Consider the following 24,735-nt stretch of genomic DNA (forward strand, 5'->3'; position numbering starts at 1 on the left):
CATCAAAGGATCAATTTGACACCTGGGGTCATAAATTAATCACTTGGGTAGTCCCCCATATTTTCTTCTAACACATTTTAAACGAAAATGTTAGTTTTTCACTAACTACGCGCATAAACGTTATTTTCGCAAACATGTACATTCACGTTGCTCACATATTATTATAGCTCAGCTCGTGTTGAATACAGTATAATCAGACTTTAGCCATTCATATATTTTTAAGATACTGAAAAACACAAATGTCAAAACGTATCCAGTTATACATAACATGCTATATAATATAAACATTTAATAGTTTTAGATCGCAATAAATATGAAAAATTATACCTTACTTTTTTTTTTTTTTAGAGTGCTAGGATGTTCACATATGAATGAAATTTCCCCCCCAAAAATAAATAAACAAAACAAAAAGTTTGTTGAAATATAAATATAGGGTAAACTTACCTATTGAGCTCACGTACCCATTAAGCACACTTCCATATTCCAGCTCAGATTATAAAAAGAAAAATAATGTATTATCATACTTGATGTCTTAACCAATTGATGTGTTTGTTACTACATACCTCCTGAAATTTCAAATCAATCAGATCAGTGTACACTGAGATATGAGCAACCATTTTGAAAGCTGTCTGAAAACTTTCACCAAAAGAGGGCCCCCTTAAGTGTGCACTTTTTAGATATTTAAGCCTTTATTTTGGGTAAGTTTCACTACTTATTGTAAAATTAAGAGATTAATGTTTAGAATTTTATATATTATAACCTGGAACTTGGATGTGGGAAATAATTACAGCTAGATCCAAAAGTTGTTAGCAGCATAGTGCAGATGCTACAGAACACAGTTAGCTGACTAGCTGTATAAGATTGTGTGTCACGCTAATATATTGCTTCACCGGCATTACTGGCTTGTACTTTTACATCTATAATATTATAAATTGACAGTTTATTGCTGGTCTGTGGTTTTATACTGCTGTAATTTTTAAAGATTTCATATTATTTTAAGGTGAGCTTGAAGGGTGCACGAATATTAAAATCACACAGCTTCAGCGCACCATCAATAATTTAATAGATATTGTTAATAATAGTTGTTCATAATAAAATATGTATGAACTTAATACATGACCTAGATTATTTATTTTGCACATTTTTGTAATTCTTAATAAATATTACATGAAATTTATTAACAATTGTGGCTGCTCCAATTAAGCTCAGTGTGGTCTCTTTAAGCTCTTCCACAATGAACGTCTATGTAAGTACTTCATAAACAGACTTTAAATATTAAGCGATGGTTGTCACTTTAAGTTAAGCAAATAGATTTTCTATAGATTCTGTTAACACAAATCTGCAGACTGGCTCTGACCTTTAGCAACTAGCATCAACTTCTCTAGACTGTAAATCGGTGGAAAATCAAGGGGGAAAATATTGTAGTGTATTCCAGCTTAAGAGACTATAGATAAGTTGACCTTTATTTAATAAGAGGATTCATAATGAGGCTAGTTTCTGTGTTCATCCCCGTGAATGAAATGATTTATCGGTATGTTTTATTTGATTTTTGAATATGTGTAACTTAGCTGAACGCGAACTAGGCCTAGATGCTGTAATGTGTTTAAATGACACTTCACTATCAATATATAACTGACCAAATTGAATGCCTTGTTGCTTGATTTTGGTGTTGTTTTTTTGTGACTGACTTTGTACCTTCAAAAATATATTTTTCAATTATTCTTTAAAAAGGTTGTTTAAAATAAACGAGAATTTTTAATAAAACATGATGTGAGCTTAATGAGCACAGGGGTGTGCTTAAAGGGTACAAACATGTACCCATTAAGCACAGCCAGACTTTTGGCATGTACTGTACTGTATATCTTAACTGAAAAGCTTTTGTCATTTAAAAAGAAATTAAAACATTTTGTGTGAGAGACTAATATTTTATTTTAACATAACGTTTTGTACTGAAACCAACATCTTGTGCACTAAAAATGTCTCAATGTAGATTTTGGTGATCTTAATACGTTTACCCTAAACAAAACTCAGAGATCCTCCCAGGGTTACATGTCATTGTGAAATGAATTGAATGTTTCAGACTCAGACATGGGTGGAGTATCAGTACATGTGTCAGGTTTCTGTCTGCTAACCCCTTTTTTTCTCAGAAAATGGGTGTTCATTCAAAGAAGGTTTTCCTATGAATTAATTAGTAGAAAAGTCCATTTCTCCTGTGCATTTGTGTCCCTTTGTTTCTGGAGAAAGCAGAATGAGAGCCGGCTCGCATTCCACAAGGTTGTAAATGTATCGGGTTACCATGAAACCAGGGTCTTGTTCGGCGTCCTGGGGTGTTACAAAGTATTTGTGAAATCTAGCTAACAAAATATATATTGTGTGTTGGAGTGTTCCAGACGCTACAATATCTTAGATTATTACTAGGGCGAGCATGTAGCTATGATCTAGTTCTACACTTATATAGTTGTATTTTTCTGAACCGACCTTTATCAGCGTGATAAATATCATATACTATCAATATACTATTGTTTATCTACTCTAAAATATATGTAGGTGGATCATATGTTGATGGAGCATCTTGCCTGATGGGTCACACAAACAGTATTTGAAGAGTGCATTGATGACTTTAACAGGAGCTAGTCCTTTGCCCAAATAACATTCCAGTTCATTGAAAATGTTTGTTTAAACAACTTGTCAGGCTTAAGTCAACTACAGATGCGAGAAAAGACATTCCAAATGCTACTCATGTCACCATGATACGTATTCTTCGGATGCCTGCTGATTTTTGGGGGTTGTAAACCGTGCTACATACAAAAACACTGCGACTCACAAGACAAAAAACACGAAAACACCTTTCTGTCGGGAGAGAGAGAAGCCGCAGCGTGTGAACGCGCCACCATCTTGGAGGTGTAGTGAAATGAAACGGCACATGTGAGGTCTTCACCCTGAGAATATTTAATTGCGCTTAAAAAGCACAGATCAAGCTAAATGAAAAAGCATACGCCACAACACACTTCTGATTACCGACGGTAGAAAATACCTACGCTGTTAAAACTTATATATACAGTATGTTACATTTTAAGATGACTCATGTTTCGTGTATAAGTAGGGTGTGTGTATATGATTTGACTTTTCTTATTTTTACATAGATTCAATTTAAATTCAATTCCTAGTAAATATAAGGCCAAAACATTATATTACAAAAGAATCATGTTGCAGCGTTTTTAAAAATAGGGAATGTAAACTCCAAACACCCACCCACACACAGACACGTTGTGTTTCCATGTTTTATGGGGACATTCCATAGGCGTAATGGTTTTTATACTGTACAAACTGTATGTGCTATTGCCCTATACCAACCCTACCCCTAAAACTACCCCTTACCGGAAACTTTGTGCATGTTTACTTTCTCAAAAAAACTCATTCTGTATGATTTATAAGCTAGTTTCCTCATGGGGACCTAAAAAATGTCCCCACAAGGTCAAAATTGACTAGTATTACTATCCTTGTGGGGACATTTGGTCCCTGTTAGAAAACACTCTCTGTTTTGAGAATGCCTCACCCCTCCTTTCTCACTCTTTCTCTCTCCTTCTCTGAATCACCCCTCCTCTATCTGCTCTCTCTCTCTCTTGTATGGTGTTTAAATGTCTCTTACTCATATTCAAGGTAAAGGAGTTTGTGCTGATTTATAAGGGGGGTTCAGCCTCCGTCGCCAGGAAGTCTATTCCTTATATGGATATGTTTTTCTGTATATGTGGCAATTTTATACAAAACACATGTTCTTGGGAAAAACATCCTGTATGGGTATGTCCCCCTATCCTCATTGGTTAAGAGGGTAAAACTCCCCTCGACATGCCTATATAAGATCTGTATTTCTGTGAATAAATTGAAGTATTTGAGAATACCATTTGAATGTGTGTTTTCTTACTTCCCGGCCGTATTTACACTTTAAGGAGACTGAGAAGATTTCAAGAGGTATCGAGGGACCAAATTGTTATTTAATTAACAGTCCCCATAACGTGATAAATACCAGGTACACACACACACACACACACAGACACAGACACACAAGGCCTCAATCTGGCTTTTTCTCTGTTACATGTACATTTAAAACACTTAAAGTTACAAGTTGAAGATGGTGTGGAAAGACTATTCTCTTTGTACCTAAACACGACTTGATCAGTTGTTTTATGCGAAAGCGATGATTCAGTTCGTTTTATTAAGTCTTTGTGTTTTAGGCGTCCGACTTTTAGTTTTGTTCCAGGAAACAGGTACGACTGTAATGGTGCGTTGTAATGTCTGGCTGTTCATCTTTAAGAAAATATGAGGCCAGCCGCTTTTAACATCTCTTAATTATCTAAATGTTTCACAATTGTAAATGTTTGTTTAGCTTAAATATTAGTCTATAGTCAGTTACAAAAGTGTTTTGTTTCTTTTAATAAAATATTCCATCGAATGTCACTAAGACAAATTCTGTAACGTACAAATCTTTATAGAGACAATATGGTCTAACAACACTCGTTCTAACTCTGTCACAGACTGATCTCTGGTAAGTACACCTAAAATTGATAGATATTTTGACTTTATCCTAGTGTTTAAAAGCGCTACCGCGCTAGGCCTCGTCACACCGTTGTGAGATATAAACCGCAAAGTTTTTCATGGGGTTACACTATGAAACCAGAACGATTTTATATGTTTCCATGATTTTGTTCGGTCTTTCTGTCTGAATTTGTTTACAGCAGTTTCATCACTCTTCATAATTGCTAGGCCTTGCGCTTTGTTTCCTAGTTTGTGCTGCCATGCCATTTGAAAACATTTCAATATCAGTCTGAACAAAACGCTTCATGACCAAAATTATCTTATGCTGGTAAATAAAGTGGGGAGGACTCTGAAACAAACTTTTTGTCTCAAAGCAGTGAGGAGTCTGACTATGACTATGCAATATGTAATATTAGAATTAACTGAGCATAAAAATGAATAGTGTATTTAGATATTTTAACATAGTAATGTTAAATAATAAACAACAAAAATAAAATGAACCATTTATTGAAGTCACTAGATTTTTAATAGAAATAACATCTACAACCCTGACTTTCAAATGTCATATACAGCCATTTTGCTTAAGAGACTAAAATAACCAATGACATGAGCAGTTAATATTGTTAGTGCATTAACCATTATTGCAAATGAATGGCAGTTTCCACAAACCTATAGTACAATTACCAATTTAAACAAATGCATACATTTAAACCACATGAAAAAAGAGACAAGTTAGCAAGTGTTTATATATCACATTCTACTACTGTAATGCTAATGTTCTTCACGGATGGGTGTGCAGCCAGAGAAAAAGCTGTTTTTGAAGTTATTTAGACCTCTCTTTTTACTCCGGAGAAGGCTGGAAGTGCTGTTCATCACTTCAGAGTCATCACTGTCACTCTCGTTGTCAGCAGGGACTGGTTTCTTTTCAAGCTTCAGATCTGCAGGCAGGTGGCCTATGTCTCCAATCTCCTGCTCATGGTAAAAAAAAAAAAAAAGAAGAAAAAAAGTGTTTGAGGAAGTGTGACTTTAGAGGAATAGCACACACAGAAATGAAAAGGCTGTCATTATTGATTCCTAATTACCTTCATGACATCCCAAACAAGTATGCCATTTTCTAGGTTCAATGGAATAAGAATGTCCAAGATAAAGAAAAATTAAATATATATTTTTTAATCATTATCTACTAAATAGATAATACCGTTGTCACGGTAACAGCGGGGGCATCGACCCCTGGACGCAGCATGTGTGTCGAAAGTGAATCCGATGAACAGCGACTGAACTCACAGCGAGTGTTTAGAGGTTCATCAGAGCGACCGCAAGCCAACGTCAGCATTGCCAATTAAGAGTGAAGTGTGTATCTTTTCATGTGTCGTGCGCTTTGCTTGGCCATTTGTTGGGATAAACAGGAAAGTGTGTTCAAGCGCCAGCAAAACAGTGTAAAGAAATAGTCTTTGTGAGAAGCAGTCAATCAGCAGAAGTTAAAAGCAGCTTGTAAGTGTATTTATTTCTTGTCTCAGTGTTTAGAGCGGTTGTCATTGCTAGGAAACGCTTGTTTTGTTTACTGTGGAGATGTGCTGAAATGGCGTTTGGTCTCGTACTGTATCGCGTACCTTGTCAGTGTCGTGCGCTTTGCTTGGCCATTTGTTGGGATAAACAGGAAAGTGTGTCCAGCTGAATTCAATTTGAGTTTTGTTAAACGAATTAAAAAGAAGCTTAGTTGACCGCGGAAGCGGCCGCAGTCGTGTGAAGACCGAAGAGTGTAAAGACCATCGACTCTACCGTGCGACTCCACCAGGCAGGACACCAGCTAAGGGCATAAGTATTGCTTTTTATCTCTCCTCTTTCCACTTCTGTTTCAGTTTTTTATAATCTATTTCTTACTATGTGTCAGTAAGTTGTTGTTATTTTAGCATGTGTGTTTGCCTCAGTGTTATTTTTTTAGGATTACTGATTAACTAATGTACTTTGATTTGTATTAGTTATCTATTTTAGTTTTAGTTACAGTTGTAATGATGTTGTCATTTTATTAGTTTTTTTATTATGTCTATATAGGCTTTTTATTAAGTTTTACTTTTATTTATTTTGAGTTATTTCAGTACTTCAACATACAAAATGGAAATGAAATAATATATATATATATTTAATGTATTTATATATATGTACATGTATATGTGTGTGGCTGTACATACACATGTAGTTGTTTTTTGGTGTTTGGCTTAGTGTTATGTTAGAATCATTATTATACTCATACCTTTTGTTCTTTTAATATTTTTTCATTGTTTTTAGCTTTATTTTTTTGTTTTCATTTAAATGTTTTAGTTTTGAAATGTTGTTGTATGCATTTGTCATTTTAATTTAATTTCTTTTCTTTTCTTAAATGTGTGTATCTATATAGTATTTATAGAGTTTTAGCTTTAATTACTTTTTATTTGTAAGTCACTTTGGATAAAAGCGTCTGCTAAATGACTAAAAGTAAAGTAAATACATTTTCTTTATTGTAAAAAAAAAATAAAAAAAATATATATATCATGTTGGCTTAAGAAAGCATACTAATAAAGCAATAAGACCCAAGACTTCACGGGGCTTATTGCTTTTATAAAATGGTTATTCCATATACGTAGTAAGGTTTCACAAAATAAAACAGAGCAAATAAAGTGTAATGATATAAAAAAAAAAAAACAGTATTCTTCCACCAAACAATGTAGTTACTCAGAATCAGTTGTGGTTGCAACAAAGTGGTTGCCAAGCAACAGACAAATGTAAACAAAGGTGTATGTTTGTAGAGTAATTTACAACAGCTTTGAACGTGGCTCAGCCAATCAGAATCAAAGACCGGAACTATCCGTTTTATAATGTGGTATTAAATCTAGATTGCAAGTAAATCACTTTCATATGCAACTCCATTTTGAGCTAGGCGAATAAATGTCTGTTATTCCACAATAAATATTTAGTGCAGATACATTTTCAACCACCTACACATGAACACTGAGCATTTAAGAATTTCACTTTGAAATTTAAATGAAAATTTTAAGGTAAGAATGCAGTTCTTTAAATTTAAAATATGAGGTTTATTTATAAAGGTAGCACCTATTTGAAATTTGAAATACATGAGCAGCGGTATACTGTTATCAAACATCCCGACGCCACCCACTCTGATGTTCTTCGCTTGAAGTATATCGGGGTCTTGAGCCAGTTCTTGTGAAATTTGCCGCTGACTCTGATGTCTCTGGTTAAATGTGAGATATAATTTGTTCTGGGTATATCCAACGGCAATTGTTAGTCTCATGAATCTATTATTTGTTCATATATTTCATAACTTTATATTTTTATTTAGCTTTAATACTTTCTTGTAATCAAAATGACTGATTTTGTAACAGTAATTTCCATAATTTTGTAGAAAGTTTACCATAGGTATGACACTAGATTTACAATAGTCATACATGACAAAAGAAAAACAAAGGTTCGGGTACAACATACAAAAATGTAATCATATAATATAACACTGCACAGTCTTCACTGTAGGAATTAAATATACAGATCCTTATTAAGGCTGCATGTGTACAGCTATCCACTGTAATTACTTTAACTCTGTTTGGATAAAACTGCTAAATGCATAAATGTAAATGTAATGTGTTGCATTCATTAAAGCATGTGCAAAGAAACACTCATGTAGAGACGATTATTTCTCAGTATCAAGGTGGTAAGGTCACTATTTTTGAAGTATAAGAACTGCAGAGTGATAGCTGCTGGGGGGTGGGGGAGGGTATAAACCTATACCGAAGTTAGAGCTCCAGTGATTGGATCTAAAACAAGCAGATAACACTTAAACAGATAAACCCAGGGTGCGAACTACAGGGGAGCTCGGCTCCCCTTAATAAGACATGGGCTCCCCTGAAAACGTGATGTGAAATTTTGGGGGGTCTCAATATTGACAATGTGTTATTATGAAGTGCAATTTCAGTTTTGTGTAATGTGATCATCGTAGATTATGTGTAAAATTGCAAAAATATCATTCATTCATGCATGACGGCGATTTAAACCTAATTCCCTTCAATAAAGATAACAATGCTTCCATGAGCATCAAGGTGTGGGGGCGCTGCGGTGCAAATTCCACTCATGTTTAGTACATGTTAACTCAAAAATTCGTAGAAAAAACAAACGTTGGACTCGATTCTGTGTTAAGGTAAGGCATGTTATTCGCAATTATGTGTTGTGGCTGGGTTGTTATAGGTCTGCGTGACTCTCGATGTCTTAGGCCTAATTGAACGGAGGAATTATGGTATTATTCTGTAGCCTGACGACGAGTAACTTTAACCGTTGTTCATGTGAACTCAAAGACAGCCTGATTCTTTGTTTATAGACTATTTGTGGGTGGCTGTTTGTTGTTTCACCTAACAATTCGTGTCGATAAAGTATAATAGGGTAAATCCTGTATAGTGATTTATCCTATATAGTGTTTGCATAAAGCAAGTAGTGCATACACTTGTAGCTGTTATGTATCTTTGTAAATCATTGTAAGCCCTCCTGAGGCACGCGCAAGCGCACAAACCCCCGTTATAAAAAAAAAACGAGAGGGCTCCCCCAAAGTCCACGGTATATTTCGAACACTGGATAAACCACACACACAAAAATCCTGCTAGACACGCACTCTCAGCACAGAGTGGCTCACTGTACAGAATAATTGTTGAGTCCTGTTTAGTTCACATCACAAGTTCAAAATATGGTTGTGAATCCAGAAAATGTATGGGTGTGAGCCCGGTTATAGAATGTGGTTGTCACTTCATTAAATAACCTAAATGTGTGCAGACTCAGACACAGGATTGTATAGAGCTCCGGACGTCACGTGACCCATTCTGTTTACACATTCTGTTACACCAGCAGGCAGGGACAGCCGGGAGTCAATGTATATATATGTATATATATATATAGGAAAATGTGTATTTTTGAATTAAAGATAACTTCTAGATTTAATAACATGGACGGAATTGGCATTAGCGCGAGTGCCGCTTAATTGTAAAGCGGGAGCGATCAGCCAGCAGAGGATTTTGCAGCCTTTCTCAAACAGTTATGTTCAGGATTTTCTGATTTACTTAACGAATACTGTGTGAGGGGGCAAGAAACGGGCCAAGGGAGGTAGGTCAACGTACGGGACACATAAATTAAGCCCAATATAGAGGACGTCCCGGCTACTCTGGCGCACAGCAGCTGTCCACCATATTGAAATAGTAAGGTTTGTAAGGTCTAAATACTCTCCTGATTGCCTGCCAAAATAGTGGAGTTTAGAGTGCGTGACGTCAACCTCCGATATGTAACTGATATGTAAACATGGCCTATTAAAAGTCTAATGAAAGTACCGTATTGGCCCGAATATAAGACGACCCTGATTATAAGACCCCCCTTTTTCCAGATGTACCGTTTGGAAAAAGGCTTTTTAAAAACCAAATCTTGTTTTTTCTCAGTAAAACACATTTTGTCTTCAATTATTTTCATATTGCATATTTTTCCTATTTTACTTTTTGTTTTGAAAGTATGGTAAAAACTGGTAAAATGTACCAACAATCACATTTAAAAAATATACACTTTTTGATATACCATTAAAAAACAAAAAAAACAAGTAGCCCATCTGAATTAGGACATTTAGGCTATCCATCTAATAGTAGCCTACCAAAATCTTATTAACAGTATATTCAGGTCAATACGGTACTGTGTTTTATTTTAAATGCTCATTCCTTCACACATTTATACCTTTTCCCCCACTCTCTTCCCTTTACTCAGCTCGCTCAGAATAATCATATGCACACTTGTAGTAAATATGCTGGGGCACCTGTCAAATTTTTTGATTGATGATGACCTTTGACCCTGAGGGGTTTGACCCCGCAACCTCGGACCACCCACATCGCGTTCACCTTTGACCTGTTAATAATCTCCTGATATCAATATGCCATATGGTTTTAGCATATTTGGAATTCCAACGTTGACCTATGACCTTTTAATGATCTCCACCTGTCAATATGATATATGGTTTTAGTATATGTGGAATTTCTTCATTGACCCATGACCTCCGGGGGTGTAATATGAAGATTAATCAATTTTGAACCTTGACATGTTAAATTTGAATTTCAATATGTGAAAATGGGGTTTCACAATATGAATTAAAAGCTTCCATAAGTCGTCTGTGTGTTTGATGTCACTGAGGTATCAGAGTTGGATGTCACAGGCTCAAGGGAACAACGGCATTATTAACTACAATGTCCCTTATTCATAGATCCTAAAACGAGACCCTTTTTAAACATTTCTTTGTTTATGAGATTTTAACACACGAGTTTCCAATAATTACCCCCATTAAGTTACCGGATTCGTCACGGTCTGTTCATAGATTTCAGCTCCTGTGCCTCAGGACAGTCTTAAATTGTCTCTTTGTTTAGGTCATGTTAAAGAGTCTGGAAAAGCATGGCCCACGACATTGATTTGTTACAGGTTTAAAAAATTTTTTTTTTTTTTAAACAAAGATTGTGTATATTCCAGCAGGAAAATGTCACTACACACACGTTAATGTTTTACTAAATTGTTTTACTAATCTGCTAGTCGTCATCAGTTTATTCTTGAGAGAGAAATATAATAAAATGTATGTAATTTAAGGATAAATGCTTCACATTATCACTTTAAACGTATAGCGTTGCGGATAACACAGCAGCATGGCGAAGCGGAAGTATTTTTGCAGAACGGGGATCCGCCCTGATCATACAAGCTTTTAACGTGACTTATTAATTTTATTATATTTACACAATCTCATTGCCCCATACAGATAAGAGTTTCATGGAGCACTGAGGACATCTGCTGGTCACACTTGAAAATACCCTAAGCTGCAGTGCTCTCCTTATTCTATTAATATAAGATAGAAAAAATGTGTCGTAAACTATCTTTCTATAGCTCTGTTATATCTAAATGTTTTATCTAGTCATTGTTGATTAAAACAGGAATATATTTTGCGTTAAAAAGTCTTTCATAGCTTGTATGGTTTATACATTTCAATATTTTAAAACCTATCATTTAAATCCGTATTATATTATAATACTTATATTCTTTCGGATTTTATATTTCTAGTTAAAATGCATACCGTGTTTACCACCATTTAAAAATAAAACAAACATGCTTATCTTTTTTTATAATCTAAGCACTTATTATTTCTAAAAAAAAAGATTTACACGAAACCGCACAGAAAGACATGAGTTTGGAGTTATTAACTCCAAACACACCTCTAGCCTCAGGCCACGATTGAGAAGCTAAAAAACCAACCCCAGCAAAATGAACAACAGTATAGGCCTGAATTCTGGATTTTGGCTCATCTTCTCTTTCTAACAGGAATTTTCAGCTTTTTCTTCACGATGTCAAGATATGGGTCAAATAGGGATGCAACGGTATGAAAATTTCTTATCACGATTATAGTGACCAAAATGATCACGGTTATAAGTATTATCACGGTATTGTTAAAATGTGCTGGAAATGTTCAAAAAGTACTGACAAATAATTTCACCAAGTTTTACATTTAAACTCAACAAACAAATAAAATGAGTTTTTGTTTGCATAACTAAAACAATAACACTGCCAATGATGTCTGGAATTTAAATGACAACATGACTGACAACAGTTTATCTAATAGCATGTTCAAATATCTAATGTAAATGTTCAAATAAAGTTTTGAAAAAGTTTCATAAATGGTAAACCTCACATTTCAGCTTTTAAATAAAGAAAAGGGTCAAGTCAAAATGATAACTGATTAATAAATGATTATATGTATTTTATCTGCTCCATAAATAATACTAGATACCTTACTGTTTAAATGTGTAGAATCCACATAAGCTTGTTTTTCATCAACCGGTCAAAATTTACAGCAGGGCATGCAAATTCGGTCCATTTTTTGGCCCAGACAAAAATTGCACCCAGGCTGAATGTAAATGTAACTCTCTGTAAATCACTCTCTGACACTAGGTGGCGCTTTAGGAACAGTAGAATTAGAGCTGTTTCCCGTAACCTCCGAGGACAAAACAGTATTGTGCTTAAAACACTACTTTATTAGGTATTACATGGAGCGAAGACGAAAACAAAATACCATCAAATCTTTTCTGAAGACAGTCAGAATCTTCAGAGTTACATTTATATAATTAATTCATCCATATATTCATTTGTATAATTCCCTTAGCACTCTTTAAAACCTCCCAGCTTTTCCTCCATGTTTTCACACAAAACTAAACCACTCTGCTGCTGTGTGCATGTGAGACTGTTACTTAAAACTGTGCGTTATGCTTCAGGGCTCCAGACTCATTCTTCTCACTGGTCGCTCTTTTGCGACTAACTTTCTCAGTTGGTCAAACCAGCACATGATTTGGTCGCAATATTTTATTTTATTTTTTTGGGGATTAATCTATGTATGCTGATGAACTTTTGTCATAGTTTATAGTAATATGAAAACGAAAGTGGTTAATATTCAACCCCTTATTTTTCATCAGCATTATTTGTGATTTAAATTTTGTGAACGGGAGAAGCACTTCAGGTGCTTTCACTTTCGAATTCGCGATCTTGGTGTCACGTTTTACAAGAAAAAAAATGGTCTGATTTGCTTACATCTACACACCTTTCACTTTTTAAGACTAAAACAAAAGATGGATTCATTGTTATTATTAATTAAAAAGCATAACAACAATAAAACATTAAGATACAATGACAAACTAGCTTACAAAACGTTTATTAACAAAAACGAATAAGACGAGGCATGGCATACACCACATGCTGTATTATATACCGACTGATAAATTACAGTGTTTAGCAAACACGGAGGAATCAAATAAATAAAAAAAGAGAGCCTCCATAGCATAACGTGAAGTAAACGGCAAAGATAACAAGCTTTTCAAAATGAAAAACAAAAGAAAGTAAAACTAAACCTGTTGTCGGTGACAGTGCTTTTCAGTTTTTTTCCCCACAAGAATGCCAACATGTTCACTTTTGGTTTAAGAAGCGGTCTTTTACTTTACTTTAGCATGAAACTAGGGCTGAACGATTTTGGAAAATAATCTAACTGCGATTTTTTTTTACCAATATTGCGATTTAATATGCAAATTTTTTTTTTTTTAACGCTCTTTGTGTTCTGTACTATTCAACAAAGACAAGCTATAAATCATTGTATAGTATGACCAACACACTATTAGACAGATTAAACATAAATGTTCTTTTCTGTAGGCAAGGCCTATATGTTATGATGAAATTAGGTGATGCATGAATTGATATGAATGACATTTTTATTTAACATCTACAATCACAGTATATTGACTGATTTGTTGAACTTCCAACCTTGTAAGCATATAATAATTATGTTTAAATAAGCCTGGTGTAAACATTAATATGAAAGTCAGTAACAAATCACACAAACTAAAGTAGATTGCAGAAATATAAAAAAAAATCTGTTGCTTTACCACACAACTTTAGGTAAACATATGTAAACATGAGCACTGCACTTTTTAAACACTGTCTGTTAACTTTAGACCAGTGGTTCTCAAACTTTTTTGGTTGCGCCCCCCTCAGACTACCAAATAATTTCACTAAACATTATGAAAAATTAATGTTTTTTTAATTAAAAAAACCTACCGGGAAAAAAACACCTGCATCACTTGAAACATTGAAAAATAGCATAGAGAGAATAACTTATTATTATTCTCTCTCTGTTATTTATTTATATTTTGTAGGTTTCTTGCTTTCCGCTAAGGCATAGGACACACAGGCTTTCCTCCTCACCAACACACCATGTCTACACCGGATGCGAGCGGCAAAATACAGTAGAACCATTATAATCAGTGACGCTGTGTACATTGGATGCAGCGCGGCGCGACAAAACCCAACATTAAACTGATGCCTTGTTCTATTTATGACATACTGACACGAAGTTAAAATGATTTGCAACGGTCGCTTTGTCACGTCCAGTGTAGAGCTGTTGCGGCGCGACGCGACATCTGTGGTGTCTGGTATAGCCACGGTGAGTGAAGCCGAGAGCAAGATATGCCTCGTCATATTTTCTGCATTTAGCTTTTAAATGACCAGCACCTGGCTGGTCGAACACACCTCTTTACTCTCGCCTGTCACGTGACCATGTAATCGCAGCCTCTGCGATTGAAAAATCGAAAATTTTCATATCGCAATATTATCGCAAATGCAATTAATCGTTCAGCCCTACATGAAACCCATCCATCGTTTCCTCAATATTCGCGTCCTTTTTGCTGCACGCAGCTCGCGCTCCTGCTGATGCGGCGAGTATAAACCAGGCTCTACACTCTAGCGCTGCGCAGTTCAAACGAGTAGCACGGTTTCGTTATGCTTTCAGTTTTGTTTGCTGTTTCTCATATGCAACAGAAATGGCAGCACTTATGAGTTAATGCGGTGATCGCGCCAGTGCGACCACACACAAAATTTAGTCGCACCGGTAGAAAAAATTATGGCAAAATGCACCCATTTGGTAGCACACTGGAGCCCTGTGCTGGACAGTATTTATTTATCCTCAGTTGCTCAAATCGCGGTAATCGAATAAGTTTATAGTGATAATTAAAATATGAAACGGTAATACTAACCGTGGGGTATTTTATCCCGATTTATCGTCAAACCAGTAATCGTTACATCCCTAGGGTCAAGATACGGTAAATTAAGATTTACATTCTTTTTAGACAATGTAATCAGTGCTGGTTGTAATTACTGACTAAGTGGTGATTGCATGTAATTGCAAAAACAATAGTGAATTTAATGTGTAATACTAATATCTATGTTTTCAATGTAAGCATATCCATTCAAGCATAATTTATTCAATAACAGTAAATCCGGTATGTGATTTTTTCCCCCCCATTTCGTAAATGTTTGAATGTCATCCCCGTGGCTTCACGGGGTGCGCGCTTATTTATGGGACGTATGTCTCGCATATTTATGTTCGAATCCTGGCTGGTAGACTTTTTTCTAAATTCCGTTTGATGGCGCATTGACGGTAATGAGTATGTTTGAATTAATTAATTTATGCTGTAATATGGATTGGACGGTAGCATGATTAAGTTTAAATGGCATTTTCTTATCAGCTGTAACAAAACTGGTCCATTATCCACATCCTGCGCTGAATATAAAGATCAAACCATAAGTTTCAATCTATCATGGTTTATGTCCTAGTTGCTAGCGACCTGATTTCTAAGGAAGAATTGGCTTTTGAGCAAAGAGATTTGATAGGTAAGAACAGTTGTACATTTAATACTTTCCTGATATCTGTATCTGTTTATTAGTTATGATTTATATATGGTCTTTTTATTTGTAGTGAGAGAGACGACGACTAATGGCCACAGAGACATGGATGGTGAGTACGATTATATTATGTAAACTGTAATTCTATTCTTTAACAATAAAATAATATCTATTATAATATATATCATCTTTTTCTAGATTTGGCCGAGCTTGTATTGCCGCACGCATTTGTTGATTTGACTCAGGAAGAGAGCGATCAATCACCTGGACCGAGCAGCAGCATCACTGATACACAGAAGCGATGACGAATCCTGAGGGGAAGAGAAGAGTGTACGTGTGACGCTGACCAGAAGATATGAAGAATCATACAATGGTAGGATCGCATGTATTCTGCCATAGACCGGCTGTTAATTATGCTTTTATTTTTTAATTACTTTTAATTACGCAATATTTTTCTATTTTGGTAAAAAAAATTTTTTATCTATGTATTTAATTATGCTTTTATTTTTAATTATTCAATATTTTTTAGTTTAAGTTTTTATTTAATTCATTATCTTTAAAATTATTTATGTATTTAGTAGGGCTGGTAATTTAATGCGTTAATTAGATTAATTATGGTGAAAAATAACGCGTTAAAATTATTAATGCATTTAACACACTTGCCCCACCCCAGACCTATGTGGGTCATCTGACATTTCATACAGCGGATTGATGACAAATATGAGGCAGGGCAACAACTCGTGCGTGATGGAGCCTATAGAATGTAGTTAGAATGTCCCTAAAATTCAAGATATGGGGCAAAAATACCCATTTGAGTTTTTGTCTCATATTTACATCGTATAGTAAGCAATAGGCTAAGTGCAATATCACACAAGTGCAAATGTGATACTGATCTTATACAACAGTTCAGTAAGAAAGAAGTTAATAGTGTTATTTTAGACACAATGTTGTCTGTTTTGCTCAATTTTTCCAACGATTATATAAAGACAAAGAAGAACTGTTCATTCTTCTTTCAGACAAATACAATCAGAGTTATATTAAAAAACATCCTGGTTCTTCCAAGCTTTATAATGGGAGCGGATGGTAGGCCAAAATTTGAAGTCCAAAAAATTTAACCAATCCATTATAAAAAGTCCACACGGCTCCGGGGGGGTTAATTAAGGCCTTCTGAAGCCACGCAATGCTTTTGTGTAAGAAAAATATCCATATTTACAACTTTATAAGCCTCAATCTCTAGCATCCACTAACTGTCATACATGCATTCACGAGAGAGTGGCATCCAGTGGATGACGTAGCACATAGGCAACCGCAGTGACGAACGAGGAAGTGACGAACGTGGAAGCGCAGAAGAGAGAGCAAAACAAAATAATTAGTACACGAATTAGTAGTACAAAATGAGGATTTGTAAAGAAAAATGTCGGAGGATTTTAAAGGGGTCATATGATGCGATTTCAAGTTTTCCTTTCTCTTTGGAGTGTTACAAGCTGATTGTGCATAGATAAGATCCCTGAAGTTGCAAAGACTAAAGTCTCAAAACCAAAGAGATATTCTTTATCAAAGTTAAGACTCTGCCACGCCCCCCTAAAACGGCTCATTCTAACACGCCCCCACATATCTAGGTCACTATGTGGGAATATTTGCATAATGCACCCAAATGTGCACGCAAAGAAAGAAGGGGTGGTTTCAGTAACCGCAGTTAGTGTTGAAGCAGCCATGTCAGGGAGACGCTGTGTGTTTCAGTGCAAAAGCAAAAGCACTTTTGACCCCTTTAAAATATAAGCCAAGAGGACACTGGTTTTCCTTTGCTGTAAACAAAACTTGTTTCTCGCGAGACTAGCATATTCTCACCGGAGTTTACTCTACGCCTACGTCATCCACTGGACGCCACTCTCTTGTGAATGCGTGTACGACAGTTAGCGGATGCTAGAGATTGAGGCTTATAAAGTTGTAAATATGGATATTTTTCTTACACAAACGCATTGCGTGGCTTCAGAAGGCATTAATTAACCCCCCCGGAGCCGTGTGGACTTCTTTCATAATGGATTGGTTAAATTTTTTGGACTTCAAATTTTGGGCTACCATCCATTCCGATTATAAAGCTTGGAAGAGCCAGGATATTTTTTAATATAACTCTGATTGTATTCGTCTGAAAGAAGAAAGTAATATACATCTACGATGGCTTGAGGGCAAGTAAATCATGGGGTAATTTTCATTTTTGGGTGAACTAACCCTTTAATGCACGTTTTGAACGAATTGGGTGAATCATTAGGCTTGGTGGATTTGAAGCGGTGCTGCACAGACTAGTGTGACATCAAAGTACCGCGAGAGCGATTCAAAAGCATAAGTATTCGTCTGCTCTCTAATTGCTCTTGCATCGATCAGTCTGATGGTGATGATCTTCAAGTCGAACAAGCCTAATGATTCAATGGACCATTCATAAAGAACCATTTACTTCACTCCTGAATGAATCAGCCATTTGAACGAATCAAGTGAATGAATAAATGACTCGATGACTTAATCATTAAGACATTTACCACCAACTACTGGCAGTTTTAGTTTATTATTTAGAGTATCATTTCATTAAAGAAACATTTCATATTTCCATAGTAATAATAATAAAATGAATAAAATACATTATTAAAGTTATAGTTCACCCACCCAAAAATGACAACTGTGTCATCATTTACTCACCCTCATGGTCCAAAAGAGTACATGTAATAAATTTTATCAAACAAAATATTTTTTGCTGAAGCTACTTTTTGTAATGTCTGTTTGATGCTTTCAACAACAATGACTTTATATCTTTTGGGAGTAATTTCTCAGCCAAATCTGATGTGCCATTAATTCGATTAATTAATCGGCACGTCATGTAATTAATTAGATTAAAAACTTTATTCGCTTACCAGCCCTAGTATTTACTTAATTATGCTTTTATGTTTTAATTATTTTCAATTATGCAATATTTTACATATTTAGTTAATTAGGCTTTTATTTTCTGTTTATTTTTCTTTAAAACGGTTAAATTTTTTATTTTACTTAACGCGTTAGTTATAACTTTGCTGTAGTCGAGTGCCTTTAATTTGAGTTCTGTTTTGCTTTTCCTACACAGATGGGGACCGTGAAAGCTTGGATGACATTCAGGGTTGTGTGCTTGGGAGCGAACGTCTTGGGTCAGCGATCAAGACAAAAGAATAACAAAAAGAGGACTTCAAATGCCTTTCGCTTTTTAAGAACCGGAGAAGGAAAAATCAGAATCATTGTCAGCAGATCGTTGGAATGCTGCACAGAACGAAAACAGGAGGTGCATAATAGACCGGACGCGATTCATAACAGATTGGATGCTCAGGACACATGGATTCAGGAAATAAGAGGTATTTTATATAAACAGCATCAAACGTCACAGAATCGTTTCTGCAGTTTGCAAACAGAGGTGTTTGAAAATTTTGTGGGTGTTCATGATGCATTACATGAACGTTTGAGAGAAAGACATCTGATAGTGAATCTCCTCTGTGCTCTAAACAACGGCTATAGACCCTTTTAGTGCCAACATCACAATTACATCACAGCATTAGCTGGAGGGAAAACAAAGGAATAACTGGAGGTGGCCAATACAAATCAGGATAGAGTCGGCTACATAAGGAGCTTAAAATGTCATCTCCTTGTGTTGTTGAGTGTCAGAATGATTGAGTACAGGCTCCAATTTGAAATTTTATTGCATACCTGCTGCCATTGCCAGGCAAAAAAAAAAAAAAACCGATGACAGCTGTGGTTAAACGCAATAAAACGAGCGGACTGGACAGAAACGATCATCAAAAATGCTCGTGTTTGCAGTGCACACTTCATATCAGTTAAGGTTAAATAAATGGTTGTCTTTCATGGATTATGGTTTGGTTATGAGTCTAAAGATTAAAATTACAGGCCTCTCTCATCTTTTTAAGTAGGAGAACTTGCACAATTGGTGGCTGACTAAATACTTTTTTTCCCCACTGTACATGCCCATCTAATCAGAAATTGGGGAACAAGTTAACTAATGACCAGCGGCTAAACAAAGGAAACCGTTTGTGTCGTCTCGCTTTCTACAATTGCTGTATGTGCAATTGTAGAGAGAGGGAAAAGTGAAGGTCAATGTTTTGTCGTGTGTTCAAGTAGTTGCATTTGCTTACAATTGCCACTGTTAGTACATAGTTAGATCGCCCATTCATTGAGTGAGTGTGTACAAGTCGGCCAATCTGGTTCCTTCCGTTAATAAATTTTACTAGACGTATCAGCACGTGATCAATTTGACCCTGAGCAGACCCAGGTTGAAGTCCCCCGTTAACGCCGTTTTAACACCGTGAAATAATTACGACATTAATCTTTTTACTGATCTAATTGAAAAAAGTTTACGGTTAATGGACAGTTATTGTCTGACGACATGGTTGAGATTGAAGCCACCGTGGCCATGAACAGATTGGGAGGCAGGGGTCAGCATCGTAAACTGACAGATTTGGAGATTGACCAGGTGACCAAAAGATGAAAAATTTTTTTGTTTGTTTTTTTTATAGGACAAACGCAAGCATTAGAAATGTACAAAAACCATGACGATTCTCATCCAAATACGGTGTTCCTTTATTTACACAATGAACATTACTATATAATACTAAATCTGACAGCATTAATTGGTGCTGACCATGTGTGCGAATTCTGCTATAAAGGTTACTCAAAACTCCAAAATTACCATTGTAAGCATGTCTGCAATGTGTTTTGATTGAGAAAACGTGCAATGCTCAGCGTGTTTGCGCTATTGTAAATCAATCTACTGCTACGGAGAGAGGGAAAAGTGAAGGTCAATGTTTTGTCGTGTGTTCAAGTAGTTGCATTTGCTTACAATTGCCACTGTTAGTACATAGTTAGATCGCCCATTCATTGAGTGAGTGTGTACAAGTCGGCCAATCTGGTTCCTTCCGTTAATAAATTTTACTAGACGTATCAGCACGTGATCAATTTGACCCTGAGCAGACCCAGGTTGAAGTCCCCCGTTAACGCCGTTTTAACACCGTGAAATAATTATGACATTAATCTTTTTACTGATCTAATTGAAAAAAGTTTACGGTTAATGGACAGTTATTGTCTGACGACATGGTTGAGATTGAAGCCACCGTGGCCATGAACAGATTGGGAGGCAGGGGTCAGCATCGTAAACTGACAGATTTGGAGATTGACCAGGTGACCAAAAGATGAAAAAAATTTTTGTTTGTTTTTTTTATAGGACAAACGCAAGCATTAGAAATGTACAAAAACCATGACGATTCTCATCCAAATACGGTGTTCCTTTATTTACACAATGAACATTACTATATAATACTGAATCTGACAGCATTAATTGGTGCTGACCATGTGTGCGAATTCTGCTATAAAGGTTACTCAAAACTCCAAAATTACCATTGTAAGCATGTCTGCAATGTGTTTTGATTGAGAAAACGTGCAATGCTCAGCGTGTTTGCGCTATTGTAAATCAATCTACTGCTACGACATGCATAAGAAGAATCCACCTGGCAAAGAAAATCAGTGTTTCCCCTGCCATTATATTAGGGGGTCCCCCTTGGAGGTCAAGTTCATTACTTAATTTTATTTTCCTCATAGTGCCAGATCACAACAGAAGTCATTTAAAGTTGCCTTTTCTATAGAACAGGTCTATACCGTGTTCTTTTATTAAACAAACTAAATAGCCTTATGTTATTTATCTTATTTACACGACGGCATGTCATTTCTGTCTCTACATGCTCTCTGCATCGCGCACAGCGGAGTTCCGCCCCGATGCGCACACACAAGTGAGCACACTCTCAATAGTATTTGTAAATATTAAGCAGCAAAACGACTATTTAAACACTAATTCTGCGTGTCTCTGTGTTAATGAATGGCGCAGATGTGCGGTTTTGTTTACCACTCGTTCTGAAGCGCACGTGACGCTTCCGGTGATATTAACATCTGCCGTCTCACTAATAAGGACATAAATACATGAACAACATCTCCAGAACTGCTCTGACAGTCACTTCATGAGCATTTGACCATTTTCATTGAGTAAAACTATCCTCATATTATATCAACACAGGAATGTAAAGGTATTCACGGCAACCCGTCAAAATAAAAGTTTGGTTTAACTTGAAGGTATTGCGGCAGAAATATATTACTATTGTTCAGTAATGTAATAGGCTACTACTACTAAAATTATTAAAACCTTATTTTTAAGGAATAATCATACAATATTTCTTCAATGTTTTAATTGTAATATTAAATCCCCTTTATTTTCCAAATTTGTTTTACCTTTTCATTAATTAAAAAGATAAATTAAACTGTTCTAGGCCTTAAAAAATTTAAATACACAACACAGAATTTCTGAGGAAAAAATCATTAGGCTATTGTAAGAATAAATGAAATGTTTTTAGGCTTTCAAATAATTAGACATGTTAAAACAAAGAATTTGGTAACAAAACATAAGGTTGGAAAAAATTTAACATTTCAAAGGGCCCTAAACATGTATTTTTTGTTAAACTTTTTATAAATTGATGTAAAATTGTTTAGGTTTCATGATTTTAATTAATTAGACATGTTTTTTTGATTAATAACATTTAATTTAACTTTTAAAAAGGAGTCCAGAAAATTTTTTACAAAATGGTAGCTAATTTCGTTTGCACAATCACTTTTAAAGCTAATCACCAGTTCAGACATCCCCGATACAAATTATATTGCTTCATAGCACATTATGCATCCTTTCTAATTCTGGAGTATTTTTGCAAAGCGGACCTTATGGTGGACATCATAATGCTTTTTCTCAGCGATACATCGATAGTTAACATTCTTAGAATTGACAAGACAGTTGACCCTGAGAGGTCAGCTAAATATCTACAGCGGATCTAAAATATGAATAATTAATTATAACTAGTTATGGTTAATTATTCATATTTCCTCATGAGCTGAGTAGCTACATACTCCTTTACCCCGATGGCCCTGTCTAAGATGCCTATGTCACTAAACCTGACCACAACAGATAAAGGCTACTTTCCCCATCATTTCAATTGATTGGAAAATGAGAATTATATCGGACGCTACCCCGACAAAAAGTTTTACGGGTATGAAAACATGTGAGATAAAGACCAGGTAAAGTTTGACGCGTGGTACAGTACAGTCTTGGGTAAAGTCTTCCGCTTCAAGAAGTTGTATGAGTACGGCGTGAATGACGTTGTCTTATTACGTGAAGCGTGCATGAAATACCAAGATGTGTTCATAGACTCAGGGGTTAAAGCAAAAAAAATATCCTGAGCTTGAACTTTTTTCTGGGGGTTGCGGGGACGGACACATACACAGGGTTATTTGGCAACAAAAAAAAGAACATTATTTGAAAATGATTTTCCTTGAAACTAACTAGTAACGTATATGCCATTGCCATTAGCCCTTGACAGGCTAAGACTACAGATTATGGAGGGATATTTGAAACAGCAATACCAAGAAAGTTTACTCATTACAATATGGTGCAAACACACGTAACATTTAGGATGCTTCTGATATCAAGTTTTGCTGGTTAGCTTTGTCCTTGGCAGGGTACAAGATGACCTACAATCTAAAACATGAAATTTCTGAAATTGTTTTCTTCAAAAGAAATAATGGTAAATTAAATACTAGGAAATTAATATAAAATAGGAAATATACAAAGACAGTTTACTACAGAAAACTACAGTTCAGTTCAATTAACAACAACAGAAAGATTAAAATGGTCCAAGAACTGGTAACTTAAACAGGGTTCGTACAGGACTAAAATCAGATCTTACTTATCAATCAATATTGTTATTATCTTTCAAATTCTAATAAATAAACTAATGAAACAAAATGGAACAAATAAAGGGCAGCACATGCAAAGAACGCAATGACTGTGGCAACTTTAACATTTGAAAGGATACTATGGCAAAGTTATCGCTTACCTTATTCAAACTGATTTTATTTTTCATGAATATATGATTGACCTGAAGAATGAAAGCTATATACACTTGGAAAATTATGAGCTTTATCACGCTCATAGACACTAGGGGTGTGGCAATACACTTAGCTTCAATGATTTTGAATTAATTGAGAATTATTACGTACTTATCAAGGCCACCGTGTACCCTCCCTGCAAATTACTGCACCCGGTCCTCTCTTACAGCTGCGGTGGATAACTCATGTTCCCGTTATGCAGAACCTGCATGAATGCTCAAAACCAGACATTGAGCTGTAGTCACACAGATGAGGAGAGGGTGCTCTCAGGGTGTTGGGTCAGTATCAAACTTTAAAAGCGGTTGAGAAGGGTTATGTGGTGGCCAAGGTCGATGAAGTTTGGCATTTCCCACAACAGTCAGATACACTGTTTCGTGATTATGTGAAGATGTTTTTGTGCTTGAAACAGCAAGTGTCTGGTCAAACACAGTCACAGATGCCGACAGCATCTTACATTCACAAATATTATGAAAAAGAGGGAATTCGTCTTGACCCCAAAAAGATCAGTCACAACCAATGTTCCCACAAATTTTTTTTCTTGCTGAGCAAAACTTTTCTCTATTGGGCAGACATTTCGGCCACCTGAGCAAAAACATTCTTTATACCAGACCTTTACAGTGCACACACAAAAAGTGTGTAACTTTTAACTTTAATGTGCAATTTATATTTGTATACATTTTTAGGTTACCTGAGAATTTTTTTTTTTTTTTTACAGTGCGGTGTTAAAGAAATTCCATAAAAAAAAATCAGAACAGTTCAATTCTTTGTAATAATATAATATATTAGAAAATGAGAAACAAGAGACCAAAAAATGCACCTCTGCCCAGCCATGGCTTTCGGCTGGAGAGCAAAGGCCGCTCACCCGTCCAAGCCGTGTAGGACCACTTCAGCGCTCGCTGGACGTGCCTACACTTCAGCTGGACAGGCGGCTTC

At 35.7% G+C, this 24,735-nt stretch overlaps 1 protein-coding gene across 1 annotated transcript in view; it reads right to left on the minus strand.

The window, feature by feature from the left end:
* Positions 1-4,970: 4,970 nt before the first annotated feature.
* The window catches only part of kif4 (kinesin family member 4), a 214,291-nt gene continuing 194,526 nt past the window's right edge, over positions 4,971-24,735 (minus strand). Inside the window, exon 31 of the mRNA XM_016276974.1 lies at positions 4,971-5,502. Within this exon, the coding sequence (XP_016132460.1) occupies positions 5,305-5,502 (198 nt within the window). The 3' untranslated portion in view covers positions 4,971-5,304. The remainder of the gene's footprint in view (positions 5,503-24,735) is intronic.

This window comes from Sinocyclocheilus grahami, unplaced genomic scaffold (genome assembly GCF_001515645.1).
Source record: "Sinocyclocheilus grahami isolate Dianchi unplaced genomic scaffold, SAMN03320097.WGS_v1.1 scaffold107.1, whole genome shotgun sequence".
Classification (NCBI taxonomy): domain Eukaryota; kingdom Metazoa; phylum Chordata; class Actinopteri; order Cypriniformes; family Cyprinidae; genus Sinocyclocheilus; species Sinocyclocheilus grahami.